Source organism: Bos javanicus, chromosome 6, assembly GCF_032452875.1.
Source record: "Bos javanicus breed banteng chromosome 6, ARS-OSU_banteng_1.0, whole genome shotgun sequence".
Lineage (NCBI taxonomy): Eukaryota > Metazoa > Chordata > Mammalia > Artiodactyla > Bovidae > Bos > Bos javanicus.
The window spans coordinates 75257204-75268973 of NC_083873.1; the positions used below are offsets into that span (position 1 = coordinate 75257204).

Genomic DNA, 11770 nt, shown 5'->3' on the forward strand with positions numbered 1-11770 from the left:
TTCACTCTCCACTTTCACTTTCATCAAGAGACTTTTGAGTTCCTCTTCACTTTCTGCCATAAGGGTGGTGTCATCTGCATATCTGAGGTTATTGATATTTCTCCCGGCAATCTTGATTCCAGCTTGTGTTTCTTCCAGTCCAGCGTTTCTCATGATGTACTCTGCATATAAGTTAAATAAGCAGGGTGACCATATACAGCCTTGACGTACTCCTTTTCCTATTTGGAACCAGTCTGTTGTTCCATGTCCAGTTCTAACTGTTTCTTCCTGACCTGTATATAGGTTTCTCAAGAGGCAGGTCAGGTGGTCTGGTATTCCCATCTCTTTCAGAATTTCCCACAGTATTCTTATCTGTTGTTTTATTTATCCCCCCCCCCCCACAATCTAATTTATACAACTACATCATGAGATTGTGGTATGTACCCACATCCTGGACCGCTTAAATTTTTAATTATAATTTTGAAAAAACCTCACAAATTCTTTTCAAGTGGGACATTTTCCTATATCCTTAATAAAATTAAGAACATAGCACTATGTTCTGAATTAGAAAAAATCATTTCAGGGAATAAATGGTGTTAATCAATTCAAGGTTTGCTGGTGACTTATTAAAGTGATAGAGATTAGTGAGCCAGAGATAACTGATATTTAAAATAGGATGTTTCTTGCAAACATTTAGTATTTAGGAAGTCTTGGTAATTGATTAAAATATGTGGTGAGTTACTGAAATGTTTAGTTTAATAAAAAAGGTAAGTTAAATATTGGACTTAAGTGGCCAAGGGAATATTTTTATATCATTTAACTATGAATACATTATCAACAAGTATGTTTAAATATTACTTATTGAGTAATATTTATTGAGCAGCCAATGTGAAACTGATACAGCATAAGGCACCTTATGTCATCCTTCTCTTTCAAAATCTGCTAATGTCTTTTTATAACACTTAGAATAAAACTAAAAGTTATTACAATTGCATGCTCAGTCACTTCCTTTAGATTGTTATTCAAATGTTACCTTTTGTTTTACACTCCTAGTGCTACTATTTTAAGCTGTACTGTTTCCAACCTTCTATTCTCTTCATTATTTGATTTTACTATATATTTGCTTATTTCTTTATGTCTCTCCCCACTACAAATGTAAACTATACAAGGACAGAGATTTTCATCCAAATTTTTTTACTAATTTATCCTTTGTGCCTATAGTATAACCAAATAAATCAATTAATACAAGTATAAATTCCTATAAGCTATAGGCTATATAAATTAACACAGAGTCACTCTAAGTAACTATATGAACTAAACAGAAGTATAAAAAAACATAATTTTTAAATTGCCACTATTTTTCTCAATTTACAAGTATAATAATTTAAAATAAACATATTTAAAATTAAAATGTTCAACAACTCACTAAAAGGATCCTATATCATGACCAGGGTAGAATTAATTCCAAGAATGTAAGAATGGTTCAACATCTCCAAATCAATAAATGTTATATACCACATTGATGAAATGAATAATAAAAATAAGAAGATCATTTCAATAGATGCAGAAAATGCATTTTGCAAAATTCAATATCCATTTATTATATAGATTCTCAACAAAGTGGGTGTAGAGGCACATACCTCAACAAAACAAAGGCCATAGGTGACAAACCCACTAGTTACATTGTATTCAGTGGTGAAATCTGAAAGCATTTCTTCTAATATCAAGAACAAGACAAAGGTTCCCACTCTCACCATTTTTATTCAACATAGTATTGGAAATCCCAGCCAGAACAATTAGGCAAAAGTGAGAAATAGAAGCATCCAAATTGGAAAGGGAAAAGTAAACTGTCACTATTTGCAGATGACATTATATATAAAAGAGCCTAAAGACTCCATCAGAAAACTTAGAACTAATCAACAAATTCATTAAAGTTGCAAGATACCAATGTACAACAATCTGTTGCATTTCTATATAGTGGTAATACATTTTCATAAAGATAAATTGAAATAGTCTTATTTACAATTGCATTAAAAAGAATAAGATACCTAGAAATAAATTTAACCAATGAGGTGAAAGAGCTATATATAGAAAACTAGAGAACATTAATGAAAGAAATTGAAAAATCACAAATGGAAATATATTCCATGTTCGTTGACTGGAAGAATCCATATTGTTAAAATGGCCACACTACTTAAGCAATATAAAGATCAAATATAACCAAAATTCCAATGACATTTTTCACAGAAATAGAGTAAGTAGTACTAAATCATATGGAACCATACAAGACTTTGAATAGCCAAATCAGTCTAGAGAAATAAAAACAAAACTGAAAGCAGGATACTCTCTAATTTAAAACTGTATCAAATTACTATAGTAGTTAAAGCAATGTAGTACTGGCATAAAAACAAATACATAGATCAATGGACTAGAATAAGTAGTTTAGAAATAAATCCACACATAAATGGTCAACTAATTTACAACAAAGGAGCCAAGAATATACAATGGAGAAAGGATAGTCTTTTAATAAATGGTGCTGGAAAAACTGAAGAGGTACATGCAAAAGAATGAAACTGAACCATTATATTACACCATACACAAAAATTAACTCAAAACAAATTAAAGATTGGAATATATGGCCTGAAACCATGAAAATCCTAGAAGGAAACTCAGGTGGTAAGCTTCTAGACACAGGTTTTGGCAATGACTTTTGGAATCTGACACCACAAGCAAAAGCAAAAATAAACAAGTGGGACTACATCAAAATGATAAGCTTCTGCACAGCAAAGGAAGCCAGCAAGAGAATAAAAAGGCAATCTACTAAATGGGAGAAAATATTTGCAAATTATATACCTGATAAAGAACTAATATCTTAGATGCATAAAGAACTTACACAACTCAGTAGCAGAGCAAACAATCTGATTAATAAATGGGCAGAGTGTCTGAGGAATAGACTTTTTTCCAAAAAAAGGCAAAAGAATGGCCAAAAAGTTCATGAAAAGATGGTCAGCATCACTAATCAGGGAAATGCAAATCAAAACCCCAAGAATATCTCATCTCACACTTGCTAGTAAAATAAATACATTTATATTAAAAAAAAAAAAAGACAAGTAATAACAAATACTGGCAAGGATGTGGAGACAAGAGAATCCTTGTGCACTGTTGTTGGAAATATAAGTTTGTGCAGTCACTAATGAAAATAGCATGAAAATTTAAACTTTCCTGGTGGTTAAGTGGCTAAGACTCTATGCTCCCAATACAGGGGGACAGGGTTTGATCCCTTATCAAGGAACTAGATCCTACAAGCCACAGTTCAGTGGTCCAGTTTCTCAACAAAGATTTTGCATTCCACCATTAAAAGATTCCGCATGTCACAGCAAAGAATGAAGATCCCATGTGTGCCGCAACTAAAACCCAGTGCAGCTTATTTACCCAAGCAAATAAATAATGAAATAAATACTTTTCTAAAATCTGAAAATAGAAGTATCTGATGATCTGGCAGGTCCACTTCGGGTATTTATTTGGAAAAATAAAATGGAAACAAAAATTTTAACAGATATTTATGTTCACTCCAACATTATTTACAGTGGTCAAAATATAGAAACAACATAAGTGTTTTTAAATGGGCTCATAAAACAATTGTAGTATATATATGTGTATAACAGAATATCATTCAGCAGTGAAAAAAAAAGAAATCATATTCAGCCACAAAACGATAATGAAATATTGCCATTTATGACAACATGGTTGGACTTTGAGGGGATTATGCTAAGTGAAATAAGTCAAAGACAATTACTGCATAGCATCTCTTGTATGTGGAATTATGCATGTGTACATGTGTATATACATATATATATGCAGATATATATATATATATATATATATACACACACACACACACACACAAACCTGCCGGGGACCAGCCCCGGCTGAACCAGGGTATTCGAAGGAGAGACGGCGTAGGCGAAGATCAGGAAACAATTGCTTAATTAAACGTTAATTAAGGATATAAAGAGTAATAGAATGAGGATAGCTCAGTAAAATTCAGTGAAGAAAAGAGGCTGAAATAAGGATAGCTCAGTGAGGAAATTTAGTGGAGAAAAGCGGTTGAAATAAGGATAGCTCAGTAGGAAAATTCACTGAAGAAAAGAGACTGAATAAAATTCCAAAGCAGGGAATTAATGTCACCTACGAAGGCCGCAGGCGTCCTCCCGTTCTCCCGAAGGAGAGGAGACACTAAGGCCTCCCCGGTCGGATCTTAGAAGCCCAGGCAAAATTAGTAGGCTTGACAAGCTTCCCTGCCTCAGAGGAAAAAATTCAGCTAGAAGGTGAAAGAAAGAACGACATGGGGACACCAAATTCCGGTGAACAAAAGGAGATACTTTATTTTCCAAAGCAGTTTTATACCTTAAGTTGTGCATAGAGGATAATGGGGGAAGGGGTAGAGGCATGCAAAGACAACAGTTCCTGATCCTTATCGAAGTCAGGCTTTCAAACTTATCATATGCAAAAGTTTAGGTGATTTACATCATCTTCTGGCCAGGAAGCCTGTTAACATTTTAAGAAACTTATTTTTCTCTAAAGGTGATTATTTTAAAGTCAGGCGCCAGCCTCCAAAAAGCATTGGAGAAAGTTGCATTCCTATAGGGCAAAGGTGAGGTGGGCTCAATCAAGAAAAGAATTAACTCAAGGGTCCAAGATTACAAACATTGAGGCGACTGCTTACATTTCTATACACCCATTATATCAATCAATACACCGCCAAGGACACAGTAGGTAAGGGATATGGAGACTTAGCAGCAAACATTGGCCCAACAAGTGAAAAACCCTTCACCAATACAATTTCTAATCAATCTTTTAACTACTCAAAGGAATCTGTGTTTAGACAGTTTAGAACATCTCCTGCCTCTCACAGTTGGGAGGCTCTGAACAATCACATGTTGCCGGAAAAAACCTATTCAGGCAGGCTAGAGGACTTCCAAAGGAGTTTGTATGTTGAAACACTGTCACACCCAAGAATTATTAACTGGAGCTGTAAGCTAACTCTTTTTCAGAGAGAGGTAGTGGGGGACAGCCCCCCGTAAAGTCAGAGGTGTAGGTGACAGCACAAAGCAGAAAGTAGGCAGACTCTGGTTTTGGGGGTAGATTGCTCGAGAATTTCCAGGGAGACTCCTGAGGCTTGATCCCGCCTTTGCGTATGCCGAGCCTCCTTCCTCATGACCTTTGTCATGGGCGGAGTTCCTCACGCTGGCTACCGGCAGTGATAGAATTCCAGTTGAGCTATTGCAGATCCTGAAAAGTGCTGCACTCAATATGCAATATGCACTCAATATGCAATATGCCGGCTCCCGGCATCTCCCCCTTTTTTATTTCTTAAAACAGCCAGATGCAGCTCAGTCGCGAGCTTCTGAATATTCTGCCGAAGAATCCTGACAATACAAGGAAGAATGATTATGAGAAGCAAAATTAAAGCACCAGCAGCGATGTATCCAAGGATATTAGACAGAATGTTTTTTCCTGAAATGAAGTTAGAGAAAGTGTGAAAAAAGTCATTAGCTGCTCCAGCGGCAGTAAAATCCAGTTGAGAGTGTTCCAGGGTCTGTATTTGATTATGAAGTTTCTCTAAGTCCAGGCCAATGTCAGAGCTGTTCCAAACACCTGAGATATGATTTTTGATTTTTTCCCATTCATAATCTGTCTCGTTTACCTTTAAAGATGTCACGCATATCCACCGGTAATCAGCGTGGCAAGACAGAGCCATTTTCACTTTTAAAGCCTGTAACTCAGTCTCAATATGCATTATTGCCTCTTCTAAGGCGTCTACTCTCATCTCCAATTTTCTATCTATAACCTCTTGTGTTGCTAGAGTTAAAGAGACATTTTTAGACATAGCATTAACATATTGGGCAGTATGCACTTGTTGAGTCAATGATATTGTTGCCGCAGTAACAGAAGTAATTGCTGCTATCAAAGCTGATATTCCTAAAATAAGTAAGCCCACAAATCGCCGTTGTCGCATTAAATCTTGTAGTTGTTGTAACACGGCGAGGCCGTAATTGTCATACCAGTGGCTAGTCACTGTCACAGGTATCATGAGATAGGGTGGGCGTTGTAACACCACAAAAGAGCAAACATTATATTGAGGGGTCAAACAGGATGAAAGCATACATTGTTCACAGGTTACTATATTAGGTCCACCTGAATAATTCATGCGTACATTAAATCTCTTGGAGTCATTAGTAAAAAGAAAAACATAAGGGGAGGGTAGACAAGCTAAAACAGAATAAGTAGAATTGCTATCTGGGCGGTATAAGGAAACAGGAGCAGTAGCAGCAAGGGCTTTCCAAATTTCGGGTTGCCAATAGGTCTGTTTCTTAGTCGTATAAGACAGCATAGGAGGAACAAATTGATTACGATGCCTTCTAGTGGCATGTATTGGCCAAGGAAGAGGAATCCTATCCCAATTCTCAAATCTGCCCTCAAATGTATTATTGGCTAATGGATCTTCACCTGGATTCGGGTTGCTCCAGTCCTGAATAGTATAATCTCTACCTCCTGGTATCTTATAATCAATCCTTGAATCATAAGTACAAGATGTCCAACTTGGATATCCTGTACGACTGTCTATGGTGTTCCATACTTTGTCTGAAGGAGCAACCTTATAACAATTCGGATATTTAGGTGGGGATGTGAAATGCAGGGTTACATAGGGGTCAAGAATCCCGGGCATACGAGCCAATAATACCCAAGCTGACCGATGATGTAAAGACCAGGAATCTGTTATAATTATTTTTTTAGAGGCCCCAACACATCCTTCTTTGGCGGGGGTAATAAAGCTTCTAGGGTCATTGGGGAAGTTAAAGCAAACAGGGAAATCACCTGTTAATCCCCTGAAGGTATAATTGAAGTTAATAGGATATTTATCTCTAGTGTAAGAAGTATAGGATCCTCCCAAGAGCTGAGGTTGGTCTGTGTTGACCCGTATAGGCTCATTATCCCAAGTAACAACTTGGAAAGTTGGAGGATCTGGGAGATACGCCCAATATTTGGTTGGAATAGGAGAGGCGCTTACCTGACAGGAAAGCAAAGCAAGCATGGCAATAAACGTTTTCTCAGGAGAAGCTGGAGATCCCTGTAAGGAAGCTATTCCCCGTGCCTGGTGGCAGAGTGTTTTTATTTGTCCCCAAGTAGGTATGGAGGCATTCTGGGTCGCCTGAGTCAGGCGGCCTGACACCCTTTTGTGAGGCAAAGGATCGGGGGGAGCAATATCTTGTATGTGAAGTTGAGACATCTGCTTGGTGGGCGGATCTGTTCCTTGTTCATCCGGGATCTCCGTTGTCAGTTGTCCCGACGCCGGCGTTTCCCGTGCTGGCGCGGGGAGTGAAGGCAGAGGAGGTCCCTTCCTTTTTCGGGGTCGCGGCAGCCGGGGAATCCGGTATCCGAGGGGCTGAGACATGGCGAATCAATCTGTCGGGAACCCAAATTGGAGAATCTGCGTCCTGTGGAAAAATGCAAGCATATCCTCGACCGCTGGTTAACAATGGGTCGGGACCTTTCCATTGTCCGGAAAGGAGGTCCTTCCATTTAACTAATGGTTTTGCATTCAGCTGCTCCGGGCACCAATGGCGAAGCATTGCAGTAGTTCCGGCTGAATCAGCATTTAAAATATTTATTACAAAAAGAGCATGTTGCAAGATTTGATGGGGAGAGCTATACTTAAACTCCCCTTCTTTTAATTTTTGAATTTGGATTTTTAATGTTTGGTGTGCTCTTTCCACAATGGCTTGTCCCTGGGGATTATAAGGGATGCCTGTATTATGTTTAATTTGAAACTTCATACAAAATTCTTGAAAAGACTTAGAAGTATAAGCAGGAGCATTGTCAGTTTTCAAAGCTTTTGGTAGGCCCAAATATGAAAAACAAGTAAAGAGATGTTGTATCACATCTTTAACTGCCTCTCCGGTACGAGCAGTTGCAATAATAACGTGAGAAAAAGTATCTATAGTTACATGAACAAAAGACAGTTTTCTAAATGAAGAGACATGAGTTACATCCATCTGCCAGAGTGCATTGGGCTTAAGACCGCGAGGATTAACTCCCATAGGTAGACTATTATAAACAGTGGGGCAGTGTAAGCAAGAACGCACTATCTCTCGAGCAGTCTCTCTGGGAATTTGGAATTGATATCTTAAAGCAGTAGCATTTTGATGATGAAGTGAGTGAGAGGCTCTGGCCTCCTCAATCACAGTAGCCACTGTATTTTTGGTTAACAAGTCAGCCAAATCATTAAAGGCATTTAAAGGGCCGGGCAATCTGGAATGAGCCCGAATGTGTCCAATGAAAAATATTTTATTTTTTTTCTAAATTTGTTGTTGTAATTTAGTTAACAAATGAAATATGGTAGTTTTATTTTCAGGCAAAACCGCAGTTTCAATGTGTGGAAACAACCTGACAATATACTGAGAATCAGAATAAAGGTTAAATTTCTCATCTGCAAACATAGCAAAAGCCTCTATGACTGCTGTTATTTCAGCTCTTTGAGCTGAAGTTTCTTGTGTTTGTAAAACCTTTTGGTGATCTTTAGTAACTATGGAGGCTTTACCGTTTGCTGACCCATCAGTAAAGGCTATCTGAGCATTTGGAATAGGAGACTGTTTGCATCTGACGGGAAAAGTAACTGGATGTTTGGACATAAAATTCAACAAAACATGTGAGGGTAAATGATGCAAAAATTGACCACAATAATTTCCTATGGCAATCTGCCAATCTTCATCAAACATTAGAAGAGCATCAAGTTGTTCCTTATTATATGGAATTACAATCTCTGCTGGCTCTCTGCCGAATAGTTCAATGCTCTGCTTTCTTCGTTTCAATATCAACGTAGCTATCAGTCCTGGATAAGAAGCTACTACTTTTTTAGCTTGGGTGGGGAGATGGACCCATTCTAGGGGGCCGCTTTGCCATAAAACTCCCGTAGGTGCAGTTGGAGTAGCTAGGCAAAGGAATTGCCAGTTTGCTTGTAAATTAACTCTTTTTACATAGCTATCAGATAAGGCTGCTTCCACTTTTTCTAAGGCCTCTTGAGCCTCAGCAGTTAATTGTCTCTTGGAAGTTGGATCAGGATCCCCGCGTAAAATGTTAAAAAGAGGTTTTAATTCAGCAGTGGTTAATTTTAAATAAGGTCTGATCTAATTAATGTCACCTAAAAGTTTTTGATAATCATTTAAAGTAACAAGGTGATCTTTTCTCAATTTTAATGGGGCATGAGTCACAGTTTTTGAATTGATAACCCGTCTTAAGTAAGTTATGGGCGGATTGACTTGAATTTTTTTTGGGGCAATTTTTAAGCCTCTGTCTGTTAATGTCAGGGTCAAATCGTGGAGGACAGTTTGTAAATGAGCTCTATCAGGGTGAGCTATTAAAATATCATCCATATAGTGAATCATATAGACCTGTTCATATTTAGCTCTAACATCTTCTAAAGCAGCATTAACAAATTTTTGACATAGAGTAGGGCTATTTTTCATTCCCTGGGGCAACACTTTCCATTGAAACCTTAAATGAGGCTGTTTAAAATTTTCTGCTGGTAAACTAAAGGCAAATCGCGGAGCAATAGGGCTGATGGCTCTGATTGCTTTGGGGAGCTTACCTTCGAAAGTCCCTGTTTCGGGCGCCACCTGCCGGGGACCAGCCCCGGCTGAACCAGGGTATTCGAAGGAGAGACGGCGTAGGCGAAGATCAGGAAACAATTGCTTAATTAAACGTTAATTAAGGATATAAAGAGTAATAGAATGAGGATAGCTCAGTAAAATTCAGTGAAGAAAAGAGGCTGAAATAAGGATAGCTCAGTGAGGAAATTTAGTGGAGAAAAGCGGTTGAAATAAGGATAGCTCAGTAGGAAAATTCACTGAAGAAAAGAGACTGAATAAAATTCCAAAGCAGGGAATTAATGTCACCTACGAAGGCCGCAGGCGTCCTCCCGTTCTCCCGAAGGAGAGGAGACACTAAGGCCTCCCCGGTCGGATCTTAGAAGCCCAGGCAAAATTAGTAGGCTTGACAAGCTTCCCTGCCTCAGAGGAAAAAATTCAGCTAGAAGGTGAAAGAAAGAACGACATGGGGACACCAAATTCCGGTGAACAAAAGGAGATACTTTATTTTCCAAAGCAGTTTTATACCTTAAGTTGTGCATAGAAGATAATGGGGGAAGGAGTAGAGGCATGCAAAGACAACAGTTCCTGATCCTTATCGAAGTCAGGCTTTCAAACTTATCATATGCAAAAGTTTAGGTGATTTACATCATCTTCTGGCCAGGAAGCCTGTTAACATTTTAAGAAACTTATTTTTCTCTAAAGGTGATTATTTTAAAGTCAGGCGCCAGCCTCCAAAAAGCATTGGAGAAAGTTGCATTCCTATAGGGCAAAGGTGAGGTGGGCTCAATCAAGAAAAGAATTAACTCAAGGGTCCAAGATTACAAACATTGAGGCGACTGCTTACATTTCTATACACCCATTATATCAATCAATACACCGCCAAGGACACAGTAGGTAAGAGATATGGAGACTTAGCAGCAAACATTGGCCCAACAAGTGAAAAACCCTTCACCAATACAATTTCTAATCAATCTTTTAACTACTCAAAGGAATCTGTGTTTAGACAGTTTAGAACATCTCCTGCCTCTCACAGTTGGGAGGCTCTGAACAATCACATGTTGCCGGAAAAAACCTATTCAGGCAGGCTAGAGGACTTCCAAAGGAGTTTGTATGTTGAAACACTGTCACACCCAAGAATTATTAACTGGAGCTGTAAGCTAACTCTTTTTCAGAGAGAGGTAGTGGGGGACAGCCCCCCGTAAAGTCAGAGGTGTAGGTGACAGCACAAAGCAGAAAGTAGGCAGACTCTGGTTTTGGGGGTAGATTGCTCGAGAATTTCCAGAGAGACTCCTGAGGCTTGATCCCGCCTTTGCGTATGCCGAGCCTCCTTCCTCATGACCTTTGTCATGGGCGGAGTTCCTCACGCTGGCTACCGGCAGTGATAAAATTCCAGTTGAGCTATTGCAGATCCTGAAAAGTGCTGCACTCAATATGCAATATGCACTCAATATGCAATATGCCGGCTCCCGGCACAAACCCATATATTGATCAAGCTCATAAGATACAGAGAACAAATTAGTGGTTGCCAGAGGTGGGGGCGGGGTGAAAAAAATGGTTGAATTTTTTCTTTAGCTTGAATAAAGTTTTATAAAAGGAAAGAAGACACTGACTTCATCAGAGAAAAACTGAGACCGATCCTGTAGGACAGGGGAAGTGAATCAAACAGAAGATAAAGCATAAGCAAATGTACACAGGCTGTAATGCAAAGAATGTGTAAGGAAGGGCTAAGAGGTTCTATTTGACTAAGGCACAGGATAAACAAGAGAATAAGACCTCAAAAGTTTGGACGTGTATTTTATGGCAAGTCTGCCTTACCAGGATTGAAATGTTAGGTATTAGATAGATACAGGCTATGGCACTGAGAGGTGTTTTGTTTTGTTTTGGTTCTTTCTTTTTAACATAATCATAGCCCTGAGAGTCTAACATAGGTCAGGGAGAACAGAGTGCTTTGATTTGGGAGGCAAGGAAGATCTTTAGCCTGGTAGGATTTACACTGCACCCCTGAGATTCTCTGTCTGATGATTTAGTTCTTTCCTAAAACATCCTAAACAAAGAGACAAAAAAAAAAAAAAAACTCAAATAAAAATACAACCAGAAATTTACTCCTGGAGATACTGGTATGCAACTAGAAATAAGAAGAG

The 11770-nt window shown here is 38.5% G+C and overlaps 1 protein-coding gene across 1 annotated transcript; it reads right to left on the reverse strand.

The window, feature by feature from the left end:
* Nucleotides 1–5271: 5271 nt before the first annotated feature.
* On the reverse strand, nt 5272–7535 carry LOC133249593 (uncharacterized). The gene has a single exon (XM_061420277.1). The coding sequence runs from the start codon at nt 7433–7435 to the stop codon at nt 5306–5308; it is 2130 nt and encodes a 709-aa protein (XP_061276261.1). The 5' UTR covers nt 7436–7535; the 3' UTR covers nt 5272–5305.
* Between the last annotated feature and the right edge of the window lie 4235 nt (nt 7536–11770).